This window comes from Salvia splendens, chromosome 22, assembly GCF_004379255.2.
Source record: "Salvia splendens isolate huo1 chromosome 22, SspV2, whole genome shotgun sequence".
In the NCBI taxonomy this organism is placed as follows: domain Eukaryota; kingdom Viridiplantae; phylum Streptophyta; class Magnoliopsida; order Lamiales; family Lamiaceae; genus Salvia; species Salvia splendens.
In genome coordinates this window covers 2881749-2903356 of record NC_056053.1, presented here as the reverse complement: position 1 = coordinate 2903356, position 21608 = coordinate 2881749, and the positions used below count along the sequence as shown (strand labels likewise).

Below are 21608 nucleotides of genomic sequence, written 5' to 3'. Positions count from 1 at the left end.
TTTGGTATGGTTCGGTGGTTCGGTCTTTAAGAGTGGTTTTGTGAATAATGAGACTCTATATATATATATATATATATATATATATATATATATATATATATATATATATAAAAGTCAAAACATTTATTTAACTAATGTTTCTTATACACTACATCCGTTTCAAGTTAGTTTCTCTTTAAATTGTCCCTTGTTGTTTAAGCCATAAATATTTATGGCAAAAAGGAACTACTCAACTAACGTGAGACATAAGAGTATATGTGAACGTTTTCGATTGTCTAGAACTTGAAAACTCTACCCAAGTTATGCCGCCACTCACCTCTTTTAAAACTCTCAAAAGGAGAAGGTTTATTTGCATTTATATAGATGAGATGAGATGAGATTCTCACCAAATTGATGCGGGACTAATTTCTTTGAGATTTTAACAACTAGTCCCTGTTCAAGGTCCATATTCAGCCTTATTCTTGAATCCACAATTTTTTTTTTGCCCGCAAACAGTATCAAAAAATTATTTGCAAAAACAGGACAAAGGTTTGGTATGTGAAATCTAATTAAATTAATGTAAAATTTAGTAATCTAAGGGTCCGTTTGGTTATCATGACGGGTTGTTAATATATTTGGGCCCAAATGTGGTTTATAATCATGATCTGCACTTGAGTCTTGATAATCCAGTTGTTTGGTTCACCTATTCAATCATGAATAACAATCCCATCCCATTGTTTGGTTAACTTTGAGCATGTAGATATTGGTCTTGTGCTGACCCTTTTGCCCCTAAGATTTTCCACTTATTTTGGGATTACATCGCCTCCCTTTGGGTTGTCCTCATTCGCGGTTGATTTCCTCCTGAGAGTAACTTTCCACACGACGGCGGCAGCTTAAGGTCGTCGACGGTTTCGAGATTTCAGCTTCCCAGGTTAGACTAACATACTTCGTTCCCAGTTACCCGTTGATGTGCCGAGAGCTCCTAGATCTAAGCTTCTTTTGATATAATGTTGAGTATTAGTTTTCTTGATGGCCCCTGTATTCTGTTTTAATCATGAAGCTCTGAACTTTTATTACCTGATGTGTATGTCGCTTTTGCTTGTCTGCTAAATCGATTTCACTGTGAGAAGCTTTGTCTGAACTTTTATTACCTGGGTGTTTAAATTATTGTTTTCATTCTATCTTCATGTCATATCTGGAGCTCTCTTCTTCATTATTTCTTGTCTCCGTATACACCGGCAATTGTATGTAACACTTGTCTCTGTTTTTAATTGTTCATAGCAATGTCTGAGGCACGGACTAATGCACCTAGTGCCGGTGGCAGCCAATGCACCCAAGGTTTGGGGGTTAAGAGCACTCAGTTTTCACCTAATTTATGCACATCCAGTAGGCAACGACATTAACCAAATTTGATTTGCCTCTATGCTGATTCTCTGTTATAGGCCGCAGTCAGTATCGCCGCTCAAGCTTCCGCCCGTGCGACCGCCCTCGCAGATCTTGGTCTGACCGTGAAGAGCTGATACTAATCTCCGCTTTGAAGGAACTTGTTGCCACAGGATGGAAGTCAGACAATGGCTTCCGAGGTGGATATGCACAAAAGATAGAGGAATGGTTGAAAAATGAGTTCCCAACTACTGATTTGAAGGCAACGCCACACATTCAATCCAAGATTACTACATGGAAAAGGAACTACTACTCGCTGTCCAAAATACTCGACCGTAGTGGGGTTGGCTTCAACGTACACAATGATTTCAAAATTGATTGCTCGGATGACCAATGGGATCAAATCGTGAGGGTATGTGATAGTTGTATATTCTTCACTCTTTCATGGTTTAAAATTTGTTGATCTGCCATGTCTTCACTTGTGCGCCCGCACACTCATTTTTCCATTGCAGCAAGATCCCAATGCCCGCACCATGCGCCACAAAGCTTGGCCTCTCTGGGATGATTGGAAGATGATATTTGGGAACGATAGGGCCACTGGAGGGACTGCTGAGGGTATTGGCGAGGCAGTGGCTAACAATACCACGGATGAGGCATTTACATCTATCGGGGAAAGTGCTGATTACTACCCAAGCTTTGAAGACTTTCTAGGGTCTGATCAAGTCCAACCCGGCTACACAAATGAAGTTGTTGATGACAACAGCGCTCAAAGTGGGCAGAACGTGGCTGCAAACACTAATGCGCCTCCTGCTCCTGCTCCAAAAAAAATGACTCGTAAACGCAAGAGCTGTGATGATGATTCTGCTTTGCTCAACCTCCTTAGCAACTTGCATGCTGAAACGAATGCACGTTTGGATAAGTTGACCGCTCGTATTGGTTATGAGATCGACTTGGGCCAAGCTAGGAAAGAGATCTTCCGTCATTTGGGAAACATCCCGGAGCTGACAGAGTCTCAGCGCTACGACCTCTGCGACATCATCGGTAAGGAGAACTCGAGGCTGGAAATCTTCACCGGCCTCCCTGACGCCTCAAAGCCGGGATATGTGAGGCGCATCATTGAGAAAGAAGGTCTTAATTAGGAGTCGCTTCATGCAATGGGTGGAACGTACATTTGCCGGTTGATTTGGGTAATCAAAAACTATGTTCTTTTGGACCTAATTAAGCTAGTTTTTATATATTATCTACTATGAAGACATTTCTGTAATTTAAACGTCAGTTGGTGGTTTTTGGCGTAGCTTTTTGTAGCTGACCTTTTTTGGCATGTCAAGAACTATGTTATATTATCTATTGGATGAAGTGAAATGTTGTGTGCTTAATTCTTAATTACTTATACAATATCAAAGTTATATATATCTCAATTGCTGCTGCGTCCCTCAATTCTTCGTGTAGACTCTCCAACCTCATTTTCCATTCATTTTCACAAACCTCATTTTCATAGATTTTATCATATTTATATCACTATACAAATATTCAATCATCAATGCATTGATGATCACGACTTGATAAAATTATTGACTGAATCTAGATGTTACAGCTCTGCGTCGAGCACTACATCAGCAAAGAGAAATAGATGATTTTAATAGATCAAAATATGATAACACATGGACTTCCATTAATATTGTTCCATTTGCATCAAAAGGAAACAGCTCCGGCTGATCTTGCTAATCAAGATCTGTGATAACCGAGCCTAACACCAATCCCATGCTTACTACGACATTCTACTAAAATATTCCTAACCAGCCGACCAAGTAAACTCAAAACACAGCCGAGATTAGTGATAATGACAAAAAAGCTACACAGTCGCACACGACTAGATATCGGGCTTCCGTGGCATCCTATACCAAGTCACAGGCTTGGATGATCCACACGAATAGGTGAGTGTTGGACTCCTTGATGGGGTCTCTCGAGGTAAAACACGGCCGGTGACATTCTTGTTTGTTGACTCAAGGTCTTGTGGTCCTCCGTCATCGAACATGAGCTTGCGTCGTGCAAGAGAAAATGGGTTCCCACTGTTGACCTCGCCCGGCTCTACGGGTTGTGCATTCTTCTTTGGTGCATCACACAAATGGCCCGCTGCCTCCACAGAATCCGACAGGACGATCAACGTTCTCTCTATCCCTTGCATGCTTTCATTCACCGCAAACAGCTCCCGTAACTCTTTGTATGCAGGGTCACCACTACTGTGGTATGCCCCGAAGAGATGGTTTCTCTACATCGATTACAAGGTCATACATCATCTTAAAATATTCACATAATGTTAACTTTTCTACAAATAGCGCATAGAACTTACAGGGAGATGGCTTGCCCACGTGTTCGCCGAGACGATGATCTTGTTGCTCGGTTGATCCCAGTAAGTACCTGCGATTCCTAGGAGCTCTTTGAAGGTCCTATAGCGCTGTTCCAAGAAGTGAAGGCGATCCACAATTTCCCACCATTCAAACGTCACCCCAAAATGATACTCCACCACGGACTGAGCCTCGAAAATAAAGTGGCTGGGGAATACCGAACCCTCACAGCCATAGTCCTTTTTTAGGCGAGCCATGGTGGACAGAATGATGGTGTCAATTTCATGCTTCCATGTTCCACGGTAAAGAAATGAGCTTTGGAGGGGTGAGTCCATTGCCATTTGACGCTATCTAAGTTGAAAGAGAGAAAATATATAACTGTGTAGTTGCTCCACCAATGAGGTTCATATTTATAGAATCCTTTCTTCTTCCTCATTTATGAGCAGAATTCTTACACTCCATCACTCTGATCTACCCCTCATTCATTTCTATACGGCTATTGATGTAGTTGAATCAAATCAAATCCCCCATTTGTAGGATTGGAGATGATTCATTGAAGTGAGTTTGCATATCCCGCAAAAGAAGCTACAACATAAAAGCTACAACACCTACCCCATAAATATTAGTCAATAAGTCACTTTTCGTCCAAGACATAATATACAAATTACAAACAACTTAATTCAAAATATAAGTGCATGTAGGTGATTCACCAAATGTCATAGCAACAGCATAATTCATGAATAGAAAACTACATAATAAGTTGGAGTCTTTGTTGCACATTTTGCATAAACAAACTACACCATTTTCCCTAGCACAAATCCAACCAATAATAAAACTAAACCCAAGCCAGCCAACAAGAGGTTCACCCGAGCTTCAACGCGACAGCGGCCACAGACCCCACAATCACTACCCTGCTTGATGATGTTTTTATTTTTCGCTTCCTCCCTGTACTTCATATGTTTATTAGGCCGATAAAGTTGACTCTTTACATATGTCGGTTGCTTGCCATCCCCTATCCGAGAATGGTAGTCATCGCACCACAAGAAAGACCCGGAATGTTTATCATCGGCTGGGCATTTATAAAAGTAACGACCGGCGTGTGTGGCCGCTTTCCCAGCACATAACAACTTCATCCTGCCACCGCCGCAAAGACACTCGGGTATCATGTCCAATTCTTCAGTTACCGTCGACATTGGCTCGCTACAAAACAAAAAACATTGAGAAAATATGTAATTATTTATAATAACCTCACAATAAGATACTGCTTATATAACAGATGTAATCTGACAATTCTAGGCAAAATTAACCAAATTAAATTTGGAAAAGTCACATAAAAACACACATTACTCCACATGGAGTTAGCCAAGTCATCCCGCATTTGGTTCCATTCTGAAGTTGGCTCTACTTGATCTACGAATTCTAGGTCACCATGAATCTCCTCATCGACCAGAGGTTGTGTATCTCCGTCAACGTGTTGCTCAATTGGATCATTGTGCATCTCACCCCGTACGAAATTGTGTAGCAGGAAGCATGCCATGATTAACCGGATCTGGATCTTAATCGGATAGAAAGTAGCACTCCGTAAGATACCCCATCTCATCTTTAGCACTGCAAAGGCCCTCTCAATTATGTTACGAGCTCTAGTATGCCTTAGATTAAACAATTCTCGTGCATTTTGCGGACGCTGGGTCCCGACTCCCCATTCCTTCAAATGATAGCGCACGTTTTTATACGGAGTAAGGAATCCTTCACTGTTTGCGTATCCATTATCACATAGATAATAAGTTCCTATAAAAGTGCCAACATACGATGGGGTATTTAGCTAGTGTAAATAATGGGAAAAAGATAAAAATGAATACTACAAGGATTAAATAATCACAGTATCCTGTTCTTACACCTTTGTTTACTCTCAATCCACCTTCTCTAGTGACAGCATCCCTAAGCACTCGAGAGTCACCCGCCGATCCCTCCCACCCGGGTAAAAAGTATAAGAACTTCATATTGCGGTCACACGCAGCAAGAGTATTGGTCGCGATTTGGCCCTTTCGCGTGCGATATCGTGGCTTGTCTAAGGTCCTTACGAGCACATTTATGTAAGTGCCGTCCAAAGCGCCAATACAACCCTATTTGCAATTCGGTACCAGCATTATGAAAACAATATATTACTACCAACAAACTGCAAGAATTGAATGCAAATCGTGCAAATTAAAGTTAGATTACCTTGAAGTGTTGCCATCGTGGATCAACACAATTGTTTGTCACCGGATCAGGCCGAGGCAATAAAATTGTATGCAACTTGAGTACCGCTTTAAGTACAAGATGCACATAGTGAGAAATGGTTTCACCCGAACGACGAAATTCAAATCCAGAAGGTCTATTTTTCTTATGATGGGCTAAAATGCCTAGGAAAATTGCTACTTGCTCCTCTAGTAACACAAATCGACCATTCCGTAGTCCACCACGGTCTCTTAAAAGAATACACAATCGTCCAAATGCATTCCTATCCATACGGAGGTTCGAAAAACAGTCGACATCACTAACTGCAGTGAGCCTGTTCATATGCCTCACTTGTGGAGGGATTCGCTCAATTAGTGAATACCTAACTTGGTGATTTCTTACACGACGTGTAAAACGCCTTGTTCTTTTCAAGTATAAGTACAGAATGATGATTTGTTGAATACGCAACAAAAAAAGTATATCTTCCACCATCAGGTTAACGGAAGGGGGTACACGAACAATACGGGCCATCACGAGCAATTCAATTACAACTACCAAGGAAATGTTACAAAATCAGAATGAAATTCATGAATATTGGGCACAAAAACATAAAATTGCCTTTAGAGAACTCTAGATTCAGTAAAGACTCACTTTACTAACGAATACACAGTCATGTGATGCACATACACGTACTCAAATTTGGCTGCAAACTCAAGTTATGAACAGATACAACTTGTCAATACAAACTCTGTGTGCATACTAACGAGAACTATTTACTCTGCAGAGAAACTGGTCTTCCATTTCTATAAACCAATATACTACTAATAGAGATTAAAAATTCTTAGCAATAATAAAGCTCAACACCTAAAAATAAAGAACAAGAGGAGATCTGGAAAATCAAGCACATAAAAAATAAAGCACAAAAGGAGATCTGGAAAATCAAGCACGTAAAAAATAAAAACACAAATGGAAAGAGTCGATTGTTTATGAACTGGAGCATCAATAACTAACCGTCTGAAATTTGGGCGAAAACTTGCTGATGTTTATGTCGACCGATTCCGGTGGACGAATCGGATCCCTAACGCCGACCCCCTGGATGTGGACGCAAAATTCAGACGGCATTTGTGACCATATACAAACACCGATCCAAATTGTTATAGAGGGGAATAATACAACAATTTTGGCCTACCTTTTGTGCGTGGGGGTATGGAGTCCTCAAGTGTTGTAACAATCTCTGGCTTCAATTGTAGGGTGTGTCTGCAGTGGTTTCACACAAGGTTTGGGGATGAATTATTGGAGGAGGTGTTTCCAAAATTCAAATCACGTATAGAGGGCAAAATGGAAATGTTGATGCTGTATCGGGCACGGGAGTCGAGGCATGATTATAATCGGTGCCTCAAATGCTGATACGAAACACATGTTATTTGGATGAACAGTTCGGGCTTTGACGGGCCGACATCGGGCCTCATGTTATCAAACAAAGCAACCAAACAGCAGGTTAACTCATGATAATAACATTTAACATGATTTGTCATGCTAACCAAACGACTCATAAAAGTATTCTTCCAATAAAAAGAGGAGATAGTGTGAATGAGTAAAAGTTTAGTAATTTGAGTTGAAAGCTGCCGTTGACATAAGATTTCAAATTGGTACTAAAATATAAGAGTGGACATTCTCTTTCTCCTCCACCATCACAGTATATATTCACAATTTATAAGAGGGGGGTAGAGCATCTATCAACATTATAGTCATCATTTTATATTTTACTAGTACTACTATCTTTTCTTTTGTCTTTTGTTGATAAAATATTAAATTGTCTAAATGTATGTACCCGATATTAGAATATACTACTACTATTGAATGAAATCAATAAAAAGTTAAAAAGAATGGTCGATGCTAAAAGAAAACATAGTACAACATCTTCAGAATATATATATATATATATATATATATATATATATATATATATGAGAAGTGTTTATGATTGTGTTGGTTTGTAACAAGTATTTGTGTATGGGAGAAGGAACTAATAGCAAATTAATTAGAACTATTTTTGGGAGTCTTGACACTTATTAATGAATATGCACGATTATATTGGCCAGTAAATAGGGACGGATTTAGGAATTCTTAGTAAGAGGGGTAAAAATATACATACAAAAATTTTAAAATTTTAAAAAGGGGTAATTAGTGGAAGATAAATACAAAAATCTCTATAATTGATTATATAAATATATATATATATTTATATATATATATATGAGAGCGTTATTGTTCTATTCATCTCTTAGATCCTTTATTCTTCTTAATATGGGCCGTTAGATCTCATTCATCAACGGTTCAGATGATCTGCATTATCACACTATAATGGTGCATTATTAGTCGGTGTGCATTATTCAACTGAAAATCTGCATTATTAAACGACACGTGGCACCAATCTAACCGTCGGATGACAAAATCGTGGGGCTGAGATTAAAAAGAACAAAGAACAAAAGATAAAAAAGGAAATGAATATATCCCTATATATATATATATAAACAATGAAATATGAGCAGGGGCATTTGCCCCCTCTAGCTTAATGCTAGATCCGGCCCTGCCAGTATATGACGACAATGAAATTTTACAGTGAATTTCTTATCATTAGCTAGCTAGCTAGCTTGTAACTTATTTTTTTAGTTTGCCAGCTTTTGTCACTAAAAAAAATCATAAATGTTTAGCAAATGCTTATATGTGTAGATCACTAAACATTAAATTATATGTGTAGCACAAGAGCAATAATTGTTGTGGTGGCAAAATTATTCCATCCACTTGTTTGTAATTTGTATGTATTTAATTGTCATATAAGTATTGATTAGAAAACACTAAACTTTGATTAGATTATATATCCTTGATTTTTCTGTCTAATCATGTTTTATTCCTTATCGTTATTGTTAAAATGCATGCACGGTCCAGATTCGATTTACGTACATATATTTTTTTTATTTTGTAAAGTCCTACTTAATTATTTTGGTACAATAGATTGAAATCCCAATGGCAAATAAGTCAATGATAATCCACTAGCATTTTTCTTATCAGACATTTAAAGACAAAAGATGTATTATACGATTATTTTTTATTTTGATATGATCACAGTGATTTAAAGCAATCATGTCTTGTTGGACTAACACTATGTATATTTAATTATCAAACTATTTCCTCACCAAACTTTACTGCTCCTTAAAATGTGTCTAAACAAGGCTTTGGCATGAGATCAGGTAGAAGAGAGCCTCAATATTCTATTCTCAAGGTTTTTCATGATATCCATTCATAAATGTTAGAAAACGAAATATGTCAATTAGAATCAATTGTGTGATAAGGGAAGATTGCAATTAGAATCAATCACACAAAATATATCAAAATATATACAAAAATGAAAGAAGTTAACTTATTAATCTGTTTAAAAATAGTTCGGTATATAACCTCTTCCCGAATTTTTTCGCTCCAAAAAGACCGAGCATATGCGTGCATGTTTGGTTGGCAAGTGCTCGCTAAGTACGATGTGTAGTGCTGGCTAACGTGGATAAATCCTCTGCTAGTTGCTCAAACTCGGTAATTAGCTAGCAAAGTATTATGCTTATACTTTGTAATAGATTTATAACTGGAAAGGATTAGCATAGGTAAGACAATATAATTTTCAAATAGAACTTTTGTTGATTTGATCTAATCTTCGGATTATCGCAATATTTCTTATACACCTAAATTCATGGTTGTTCGAATTTTAATAGTACGCTATTTGTTATCGTATAGTAAAGTGTAGAATTGTTTGAAACTAATATATAAGACTTAAACATGGGTGGAATTGGACGTAAGATCATAAGGTATATATAAAGGAGAAAATGACGAAGAAGTTAGACGTAAAGCAAAAAGGTATAAAAGTGTATATATAGAGTATCTATCCTATATTTATTCATCTTATAAGTATATAATTAAAGTGTGACCTAACTTTTCATGGGTATAGCAGACAAGGCATTATTGAATATTGTATTTTGCAAAAGGCTAGAGATGAGTAGGTCCAAACACACATCTTTATAGTTAAGTAAAGATCTTGATTCGTGTTCATCAATCCTATTCTATCTCAATTATATATATCCTCCTCATGGTGTGCTTCCCCCTTTATGTTTCATCACTTTCCACCTTATATCTTTCCCACACAACTAGCACAAGAAAGCCTATTAAATAAGTAGTATTAGGTTCTATGCATGAGATGTTACATCTACTGGCTTGATACCAAGTTACAAAATTTTGCATCAGTTATCAGTTTCTAGAGTATTTGTTATTGGCATATGTGGCACTTTCTCGTTACTTGGAATTTATACAGAAATAATGGTTAATTAAATAACAGAATTCGGTCAGATTCTGGTCATTCCTACAAGATATGAAAGCATAGTGTTAGATCACTTTTCCTTCATTTTTTTCTAGTTGTCATATACAAAACGACGTCTTTTGGTGATGCTCAGAGTTAAGTTGTTTCATTAAAAAATGAAAATAAAAAGACTTATTTTACCAAAATGGCATCTTTTGGAGCATCATAAAGTTAAAAATCATTTTGAACAGAGATATTGAGACAATTGCAGAAATTAGAAAATATTAAATCATTTTCAACCTTTGTAAGACCTACTAGAATTTGATCAAATTATATAATTAAAATTGCTATTATATACTAGCAAGATGCCTATTTTATAGAATATTATTGTAGAAGATTTCTTTAAATTAACCATATATAAGGAGTAAGAATGTAAAACAAGGATATGGAGTACTAAATTATGTAAAACAAGGATATGGAGTACTAAATTATGTAAAACAAGACTATCGTAATAGATATGGATAAGAGTGATAAATCCTCAGCTTTTTATCATGATAAAACTTTGGGAATAAAATCTATATTATGCAAAGCTCATTGGTTCAAGTCTCACCAAAGTGTATTTTTCGATATTTGATCTATTTTTTGTGTATGGAGAAAGCATATAAGAGCACCTATCCAATTGGCTAACATAGTACTAGTATTGAATGATTCAAATTTTGATTAAATATATTTGATAATTTAGTTACAAACTCATACTTTGACAAATACTTTTCTACTTCAATCATGAAATACTTTTCTACTTAAATCATGAGTAGTGCACATCTCATCTTATCTCTATCTCTTAGGGTGGACAATACACATTCCATTCCCCACGTTGGTTTGGTTGGAAAACATGGGGCAACACTTAGACAGCAAAGTAACATGATACCCATTTCTAACATACCACCTAATTAATCTAAGGCATGGTGTAACAGACATGTAATGTGGTATGCTTCAAATCACTCTTACCTACTAATTTGTGTGCATCCCATGAAACACCTTTTCTAGAAACAGGATATATTACTTATTTAATACAGTATATATATTACAATAATTAGAATATTATAAATATATCATTGCCCCATATCTACAATCCAAACACATTGATTCCTAGAGAATATTGTTATTGGATTGAAAATCTCCTCAGTTACTATGAGGAATTAAGTGTATTTGGACCACTCGGTGTTGAATGGACGGATTGGAATGATTAAAAGAATACATCTTTGTTGTGGATGGATTAAATGTTTCTTTATTTCTTGTTTGGAATATGATAAATTAATAGGATATAAATATTACTAAAGCCTACTCTGTTTGGAACAACTGAACCTAGATTAGGTCAACTATTGGATTATATCTATAGTTTGGCACGATATAGTGATATAGATACACTAAAATAATAAAATTAAAGTATACTAATAATTTTTAAATTGACAAAAATAATTAAAATACTAATTGTATTTTTTATTGGATAACCTGAAACAATTTGAAATTATCGAATTCTTATTAGGTCAATTTGTAAGGACTCAAATCCAATAAGATTTGTTCGGATCCTATTAATTATATGGATTGGTGGTATTGGTTTGCTAAAAATTGTCTAACCCTACTTTCAAACTGTGAGGCCAAACAATATCCAATATTGGAGAATGAACAACAGTTGCAAGCATATATAAGGGTTACCCCAGCCTTTGGAGGAGTACCCCAAGAGCAAAACCGTGAAGGCTTTGTCCAAAACGGACAATATCATACTAATGTGGAGTTCGGTAGTGCACCACCGAAACCTAAACCCAACACAAACACTAATATTTCGCGAAGGTATATATACGAATTGACGCAAGTGGGGACCATATACAATGCGCCAAAGAATCAAGACAATGTTGTAAAGAATTTATGATATAAGCCAATGGGAAATTCTTTAGCATCCACCAAGGGGAATTCATAAAGAAAAACAATGAAAGAGAAAAAATCGATAAAAAGAAAAATAAAATAGGGAAAGGTGTATTGAAAATAATTCTTTTGATTATCATGTGAATCCACGTAAAATTGTTGACATCTGATTTGTGCCACATGGCGTGCCCTCCTTTTAGTTATTTTCTTGTTGGTTGGTCATCATAATTTGTGATAATCATGCGGAGTAGTTATTTTGGATGATAACAACCTTCTGAAACCATAGTTTGTTAAAGAACGTGACCATGAAGTGCGACTGAGTTATTAAGATATTTTTTCTGGATAAATTATTACAAAAATATAAGTATATAAGGAATTAATATTGATACTTTTAGATAAAAAAAAGGAAGAAAAAAATTTACAATCAACTCAAAACATCAATTATAAAACTATTTTCCAATTATTTATATGAGTTCTAGAATTTCTACGAACCGAAAAAGAAAATTACGATAATTAAAATAAATTTTGAAAAATAGTAATTATATTTTCACCCTATAAGCCCACAAATTTCCCACCCAAATTCCATCCCCTATGTGATTAATAATATTATTAATCACGTACACCCACCCCCCACCCACCCACCCACCCAATCCTTGCTTACAAAAGCCTCTCCTCCTTGGTGTTGCTCCTCATTTCTCTTGCCACACACCAACAAATACAAGCTAGTATTTACTCTTTCTCTCTCTTACACATACATACACATACAACACAACACAGACCTTTCTCCTTTGCCATATAAAAAGAAAAGGTGAAGCAAAATCAATGGGTGTTGAAGAAGAATCATGCGAAACCCGTCTGGTATTAGGATTAGGATCAGAAAAAATGGCCAAGAAGTCGCCACCGCTGACTCTCAGCCTGTTCGGTGAAGCCATTGATGATGTGTGCGGAGGCCAAGACAGCGCCGCCTCTTCCCTCTCTAACGTGAGCGTGAAGAGGGAGAGGGACGAGGAGGTTGATGACACAGAAGATCACAGAGTTTCATCGGACGACGACGGATCAAATGGGAGGAAGAAACTTCGTCTTAACAAAGCTCAGTCTGCGCTCTTGGAGGAAAGCTTTAAGCACCACAGCACTCTCAATCCCGTGACTCTCCTTCTCTCCGATCTCTCTCTTTATATAATCTCTCTTTCTCATCCTTATATGGCCGTTGTGATTTCATCAGAAGCAAAAGCAAGAGCTGGCGAGGGAGTTGAAGCTGAGGCCACGCCAGGTTGAAGTTTGGTTCCAGAACAGAAGAGCCAGGTAGTAAACCCCATCATCAAAATCAATCACAAATTGCATTAAGATGTGATTTAGGATCCATTATGTTGTGTCAATAAATTTTGGAGAGACAAATTTTAAAAAAATAAAAACCAGAGTTATATGCTTCTATGGTTCTTTTCTTGAAGACGAATAAGTCTCACATTTTAACTCGGCACAGCTTCTGAAGAATATAACAAATTAAATAGGTATAAAAAGTTTAAAAATAAATTTATAATAAAATACGAGAAAGACAAATTAGTGAAATGAAAAATCTATTAACCAAAAATAGAAAAAATGAAATACGCTGCTGAAGAACTAATGTACTTAGAGGCTTTAGCACCTGTTAAGTTAAAACGAAATATTTGGATAGCATTGTCAAATTTTTCAATTTTTTTATGATTGAAAAAACCTCCATCACAACAAAATATAAGATAATTATTATCTCAAATTTATAAGTACTATTAATTAAAATACATAGTCTCTGCCATAACAAATTCATGCGTCCGCCTCTGAAAGAAGATATTTAGTGATCGATAAAGTACTTTTTTTGTCGTCTAATATATTTGGTGAAAATTATTTTAAACAAGGGTAGTTTTCGATTTGCCTAGGCTTATAGTAATTACATTTCATTTTCACAATACTCTCTTTATTTACACTAATATCTTTTTTATATTTATAAATAATGGCTGTAATTCTAATATTGACAGGACTAAGCTGAAGCAAACAGAATTAGACTGTGAGTTATTGAAGAGATGTTGCGAGACGCTGACCGACGAGAACCGGCGTCTGCATAAGGAGTTGCACGACCTAAAGGCCCTCAAATTAGCGCCACCGCTCTACATGCACCTGCCGCCGGCCGCCGCCCTCGCCATCTGCCCCACCTGCGAAAGGATCGGCGGCGGCGCCGCCTCTTCGGAAAAAGCAGCTAAGACCTCTTTTGCTAAGCCTCACTTCTACAATCCCTTCACCAATCCTTCCGCAGCGTGTTAATTAGGAATTTAGTATTTAATCTTTTGCAGTAAATATATATATTATACATATGTTTATTGAAGAATTAACTTTTTTTTGTTCGGTTTAATTAGGTCCTTAGTGAAAAATATCAGTGCAACTAGTTACAGAAATTGGATACATATTAAAGTGTTGTTGATGCTGTTTTCCTTTTCTTTATTTGTATTTTAGTGTATATGATCTATGATTTAGGTATAGTGAAGGAATTATTGATTGTTGTTTTCTTGATGACACTTGCATGTGAGCATGTGCCTATTTTTTTTTCAGAAATTGGCAATTATTGGTCTATAACATAGTTAATTTATGTCTGTGATTTTTAGTTGGTTAGAATTTATAGATTGATTCAAATACATTTTCTTGAATGTGTTTAATCATGTTGCAAACAAAAAGTGGGAATGAACTAAAGAATATTGAAATTTGGAAATGGACGTGTTTGGGTCAACGTGAAATGCCCAAACTTTTAGGGGAACAAGGAAGGTCCATCCCACGTGATATACACGTGTCTCCACTATGTTTTTATTTTGATGTATACCTATTTGTTTTACTTTATCTTTTCTTTTTTCTTTTTGTATAAATGGCTACAGAAAGCATACTGTTTGAGTCATTCAATATTTAAATCAATCACAACAAAATGATAAAATGAAGATTTATTCAAAATTATTCAATGATTAAAAATTTGGTGAAATAATAATTCATATTACACCTGCGAAACACGTAGTGATTACCAACAATAAATTTTAAAAAAAGGCATATATTCGCGGGATAGTTCCAAATTTAAATGTTTTCCAATTAATTTAAAAAGTTGTGAGAATGGCCGATATTTGACCCATGATTTTATTTAATTTTTTTATGATGTCAAATAAATAATATATTGCGAATCGTACAGATCATACAATCTCTTATAGGGCCATAGCCCAACATCATAATCGCCATGGACCTCATATGTAAAAGAGATAGAATGTATTTTCTACGATTCGGCCCGAGCCCAATGGAGAAAGCGTCATGGGCCTAAGAGCCCGATAAAGTTTAACACCAAAATGTAACTAAATCATGATTTTTCTTAAATTAAAATAACTGTTTGATGCAAAAGGATGAAGTAATTATTATATTTTTTACAAAATTAACCATTGATATATATTTCGAAGCTTATATAGCTTAGGATTGCATGCTTAAACAGACGAAAATATATAGTTTGAAGTGATTGGTATAGCACATATATTAGAAACTAAAAAGTGCAAATTCATCTTGAACTCTAATATTATGAATAGCCCATATATTGGATCGATCGGTAATTAATACTACAAACATGAATACAAGAATATTGTTTATAACTTCTTTAATCATTATACATATATAAAATTCACATTGAATTGAATAGTGATTACACATTTTTATCACAATTACAGTCCATAACCATATTATTGGCTCATATATCAAATAATTAATTACATGCAACAATAAATAAAGACCCACTATTTGTACCCACAATTGACATTTTGTGATGAACCAACCCCACACCCATCACAATTAGTCTTTTAATAGGAACAACAAACTTCACACTGTCATTTATTACAATGACCTTTATACCCTTGGATGTGCATGGGGCTGCGTACAAGGCTCTTAAAGTGAAAGAATTGACCGCTGATGTGTATTCCGGAACCGACGAATCAGATTCCAGCCAGGCATTCCGGTGGGGCCACCGAGTGCCGGGACTTGTCGGTGCAGTAGTCATAGATCATGTGGTTTGCGCGCACCCAGTGGTAGCGCGCAGCCTGCACAGGGCTAAGTTGCTGGTAGGCCACGCCCTCCCACCAGTTGTTAGTGCTAGACGCACAGCTGGCGGGCCCAGGCACTTGGCATCCCTCGAGGTCAAAATCCTTGTAGTAGGCGTAGAATGGGGCTTTGCTCCAATTTATCTTCTCGAGGCCGCCCCTTGTCGCCCAGTCGTCGGCCTCCCATAGCGTCGAATAGACCGCCATAGGTTGGAATTTCGGGAACGGGACCCCTCTAGCCTCGTTGTTCTTGTAAACCCTAATCGGAATCTCGTCCACCGCGAATCTACAAAGGATATAAATCTTAACGTCACTATTTACATACTTAATTTGGAAATTAATAGGCGGATGAAAGCTAAAGTTAATGTTTATTAAATCGCATCACATGTGTAAAGCGTACTAGTTATGAAGCATGGGGCCATTTTTATAAAGACACATTTTAAATCTTAAGGCCATATATAATTGCAACCTCGTTTATAATCTCAAATCCAGTTACAATCTCAAATCCAGCTGGCTACTAACATTTCATTTTCAGTTAAAATCCATCCACAATTTTATTTTTGGATTTCAGCATTTTTTATTATTTTCTAATTTGATATACTCCATCCGTTCACAATTAGGAGCCTCGGTTGAGTTCGACCCAGATATTAAGAAATATGAAAAAATATGGATAGAAAAAGATAGTGAGATGTAGATCCTATATAGTACTACTCCTATTAGTTTTATAACAAAATATAAATAAAATGAGTTAGTAAAATGTGAGATCTATTTATCATTTTTAGTATAGTGAATATGGACTCTTAATAGTGTATAGACCAAAATGGCAAACCGAAATTCCTAATAGCATACAAAGAGTATGAATTTCAGATAAATGGCTTTGCAGTATATTACCTTTGTTCTAGTTTGAAAGGCTTTCTATGATTATTTTATAGTGTAGATTTTTCCACGTGACCAAGGATAAGATTATTGTTTAGAAATAGTAGTAATATTAGTTTATTCATGGACTTACATGATGATGCGATGGTTCCAAAAAATGGAGTAGGTGTGGAAATCTGCCGATGGGTCAAACCATAGGTTAACCCTTTGCTCTCTGTCGCCTTTGCCACGAGCAAACACATTTGTCTGAACCGTATAAGGTTGTCCCGACCGATTTCCCAGGAATTCAAAATCTAGCTCGTCTCTTAAATTGTCTGTGTCCGAGTTCATCTACAACAAAATTCAACAATAATATTAAAAACACAACAATTTAAAACAATCATTTTGTTACGAAATTAAATTTCTTTACATAGAAGGCAGTGACAGTTCCAGCTGAATCACCAGCAACCAGCTTGATTTTCATGCTCACACGTCCAAATAAATATTTATATTTGGACCCAAAACCGCATCCTAAAATAAACTAGTCATAATTTATTATAATCCATGGTAAATAAAATAAATCTAAAATGAAGAAAGGAATCTTGGTGTGTGCATGATACCTGAGTTTCGATCGAGAACGAGTTGAATTGCGTTTCCTCCGCTAATTTGGCGAATGTGGGATTCGGCCCAAGCCACGCGGAAGTCCTGCAAGAACGTGGCAGGACGACCCTTAACTAATCCAACTAAACATAGAATAAGTCCTATGACCCACACTAATCTTCCCATTATATTTTTTGAAATGAGATGTATTGTACTGTACTAATGTGTGAGAACTTATGGTAGAAATGAACTAAGAGCATATGCTTATATATAGGGAGAGAGATAAGGAGATAGAGAGAATTATTGGTGGTTGAGGCTGAAAGACATCGCAAGCTTTCGATACAGCTAAATAAAAGCCGTCAATGGACCCTCTTTCTCTCTCACAACCAAACTCCACTAATAGTGTAATAATCATATTTGTAACATTGTTTTCAATAACAAACTTCACGCTTTGGAGCCAATAATTTGACATTTTCGTCTCTTTTCATCCAATCCCCTTCTTTCATTTGATCCCAAAGTTGCCATTATCGAGAACATAAGATAATTCAATGGATTTAATTTGTTACATGACCTATCTCTGTAGCCGTGGAATACTATATGAATTTCATGCATCGTTACGTACGTAAGCCTAATATTTCATGTGATAATTCCATTTTTCACTTGCGTTTCAACAATAATATTTATGATCATTGATCAAATGTAGTACTACCTGATTTTTATTACAATTTTTTTTTTAATTTTTCAACCAATATTAAAATGTTTGATGATACTAGAATATTAAGAAAATGTATCTGTCTTTAATTTTTGATTATTTTTGTTTTATAATGTAACAAAACTCTGGCACCACTAACTGATGATTAATGGCTTATAATGATCAGATTTTGAGCAAAGTTGTGATTAAATGACTATTTATCCTTTATTCTTAAACATGAAAAAACTTATTTCTATGTCGAAAAAGTAAATTATAATGCTGATCTATGTCCTTTAGAAATCCAACCATATATATACATAAGAACATTGCATAAAAATCACATTATTCGGTAAAATTGAGTCATTTCATAAACTTATTATAAGAAATTATCTGTTAAATTATCTCTTTTTATCCTGATAATTATAAGAAAATCTAACTATCTCACTATCTTAACAATGGATCTTAAGAAGCCATGCCATATAAGAGGGATGGAGAATTATCAACTCATTTATAAGGAGTCGGAATCATCATTTTATCGATATGTGATAAGAAAAAGGGAGGGTTTTAAAATGCTCCACAACGAGTGTGCTAGAATAATTATTGAACTTCCATACTGGAAATTAAAAGAATCACCATTGTGTGTATGTGAGTTGGCCAAGCAGTAGAGAGGTTAATAATGTCTGAGGCCAAAGGTTTTGGGTTCGAATCCTCTGTGGCGCGGCCTTTAAATTTATGTTCATTTAACCATTAAAAAAAGAATCATCATTATTTTTTACACGCTATAATATTATATTCCTTCTGTTCTTTCATAATTGAAACACTTCTTTACGGCATAAAATTAGAGAAATGAATGTTTAATGTGGGTGAGTAATAAAGTGCTATTATAGCTTAAGAAAGACGAAAAAGTAGAAAAATAAATAAAATAGAGAAAATAAAGTAGGCAATAAAATAAGTTAAATAACTCAATTATATAAAAAGTTTAAAATAGAAAAATGATTCAATTATAAAAAATAGATGGAGTATTAGAAAATGGACCACTCAATAATCACGGCCCCACGGTCAGTATCTATGTGATCGTATGTGAAATTAGTAAATAATTAGTATGTGAAATTAATAAATGAAAATATGAAAAAATGTGCATTAAAATTGTAACTAAATTTATATAGGATATTGTGATTTATTATATGGAATTAATTTTACCTACTACTTTATGGTAACATTTTAATTTATGCATTGAACTAGTTTTATGTACTCCCTCTGTCCCATTAAAAATGAAACGTTTTTCTTTTTGGGTTGTCCCATTTTAAAATGAAGCGTTTCCTAAAATAGAAATAACTTTATTTCTACTTTTCTCTTACTTTACTCTCTCTTCTTTAACTCACAAAACAACACTACATAAAATCCCTTGGTGAAAAGCAATGTTTCATATTTATTGGACGGATGAAGTATAGAATTGTAACTAAATTTATATAGGAGTGCATACTACTTTCGTGAAAATTTGAAATTTTTGAAACCGCACATGTTTTATTGAACAATTATTAAAGAAAAGAAAAGATAAAAAAGAAAAAGCGATTGAAGTATTCTTAGTGGATAATGAATTCTATTTCATTAGAGAAAAATAAAATTTCTTTAAATAGAAACTTTCTAATTTTAAGTGTCCAACCAAAATAGAAATAGTTTCTATTTTTAAAAGACGGAGATAGTATAGTGAAGCCCCTACAATCAAAATTTTCTGCGTTCGCCCTTGAAGGCGGACATGAGAGCACAAGAGCCGGATTTCAACTTCCGTGTAGAGAGTGATGGTGAAGACTTTTCCACCGATGACGAGGTCGGAAGCGAGGGCGCTCAACAATATCAATGACGGGGGGCGGTGAATGGCGAGCACGGCCGACCAAAAAGGTAAGTAAGGTAAGAGAACTACGTGGACTTTGATTCCTCAATAAAATTGTGGATACGTAGGCAACCCAACTTAAATTTGAAAAGTTTAACTTTGAAAGTTTAAGTTGAGCTCAAGCCATTTTCAATTTTTTCCTTTTTCCCCCAATTTCATATTTTTTTTATTTATGTTCCGACGACACTTGTAAATTATATCACATTGTTGTATACTTGTATATGTATTGTAAATTATAATGTATCGTTGTCCGTTACAACTCAAATTCAATAAAATTGATATGATATTCACCTTATTCGTCTTATTTCAATTTAAATTATTCATTGTCTTGTTCCAATATATTGTATAAGTCCAAATTTCAAATTACATAGCAAAAAAAAACCGCCAAAACGAACCGGAACCGTGAGAACCGTCCGAAAATCGGCGGTTCGGAACCGAAACCGGAACCGTGAAATAGCCTCACGGTTTGATTCCGGTTCCGCCTTTCTCAAAACCGGAACCGGCGGTTCCGAACCGAAACTGTCGGTTTACAAACCGTGGGCACCTCTAAATATGAGTGAGATTGTGAGTGACAACTAGCTCATTCTCATTTCTCACTCCTACTTTTATCTATTAAGTTTATAATAAAATGTTTAGGATGATCTGAGTTTTAATAAACAATTGATAAGTACAAGAAATATAGAAAGAACAAAAATGTGTAAAAAGTATTGTTATTAGAGAATGACCTCATCTTATTAGATAGAAAACAATTTCCTAAAATAGAAGTGAACTATTTTTATAGGATAAACAAAAATAAAAAATACTCCCTCCGTCCCCCAAATATTGTCCCACTTCGACCCGCCACCAAAGGTAATGAAAAGTGAGTTGGAAAAGTTAGTGGAATATGAGTCCTACTTTTATATATTAATTTTATAATAAAACGTGAGTAGGAATGAGTTAATGGAATATGGGTCCACTACCAAAAATGGTACAAAGTGAAATGAGACAAATTTTATGGAACGGACAGAAATGTAAAAATGAGACAAACTTTCAAGGACGGAGATAATATCTATTTTTATAGACAGGGGATATTAGTTTATAGTAGTGGAAAAACTAGTAAAATAGGAGTTCCTCATGGCAAAAGTAAAAAAAAGGATAAATGAATCTTTAAATCATGAACATCCTTAAATAACACTTAAATAACAAAATAGATACATTTAAACAGTGAACGAAGGAAATATCATGTACAATTATATAAATTTTTGTGTGAAATGAAACATCTAGTTGGTTTTTTTCATACAATTTTCTGCAGATTAATTTAAAT

At 35.3% G+C, this 21608-nt stretch overlaps 4 protein-coding genes across 5 annotated transcripts; 2 read left to right on the top strand and 2 right to left on the bottom strand.

Moving 5' to 3' along the window:
- The first annotated feature begins 580 nt into the window (after positions 1-580).
- LOC121785769 lies at positions 581-2747 on the top strand. Its single transcript, XM_042184200.1, has 4 exons — positions 581-910; positions 1261-1317; positions 1422-1774; positions 1875-2747. Exons 2-4 carry the CDS (start codon positions 1263-1265, stop codon positions 2499-2501), a joined length of 1035 nt encoding a protein of 344 aa, XP_042040134.1. The 5' UTR covers positions 581-910; positions 1261-1262; the 3' UTR covers positions 2502-2747.
- Positions 2748-4346: 1599 nt separating this feature from the next.
- LOC121785768 lies at positions 4347-7473 on the bottom strand. Of its 2 annotated transcripts, none has more exons than XM_042184199.1 (5): positions 7114-7473; positions 5928-7016; positions 5605-5830; positions 5050-5495; positions 4347-4907 (listed from the first exon to the last, which is right to left on the bottom strand). In XM_042184199.1, exons 2-5 carry the CDS (start codon positions 6453-6455, stop codon positions 4884-4886), a joined length of 1224 nt encoding a protein of 407 aa, XP_042040133.1. In that variant the 5' UTR covers positions 6456-7016; positions 7114-7473; the 3' UTR covers positions 4347-4883. The 2 variants fall into 2 exon arrangements, with proteins under 2 accessions (XP_042040133.1, XP_042040132.1); XM_042184198.1 differs by having other exon boundaries at positions 4347-5495; positions 5928-6475; positions 6936-7016.
- A 5401-nt stretch (positions 7474-12874) lies between these two features.
- LOC121787490 (homeobox-leucine zipper protein HAT22-like) lies at positions 12875-14729 on the top strand. Its single transcript, XM_042186223.1, has 3 exons — positions 12875-13329; positions 13409-13488; positions 14196-14729. Exons 1-3 carry the CDS (start codon positions 13009-13011, stop codon positions 14476-14478), a joined length of 684 nt encoding a protein of 227 aa, XP_042042157.1. The 5' UTR covers positions 12875-13008; the 3' UTR covers positions 14479-14729.
- A 1076-nt stretch (positions 14730-15805) lies between these two features.
- Positions 15806-17976, bottom strand: LOC121785705 (probable xyloglucan endotransglucosylase/hydrolase protein 7). The gene is made up of 4 exons (XM_042184115.1): positions 17744-17976; positions 17554-17654; positions 17278-17474; positions 15806-16554 (listed from the first exon to the last, which is right to left on the bottom strand). The coding sequence occupies exons 1-4, from the start codon at positions 17907-17909 to the stop codon at positions 16164-16166; spliced, it is 855 nt and encodes a 284-aa protein (XP_042040049.1). The 5' UTR covers positions 17910-17976; the 3' UTR covers positions 15806-16163.
- Between the last annotated feature and the right edge of the window lie 3632 nt (positions 17977-21608).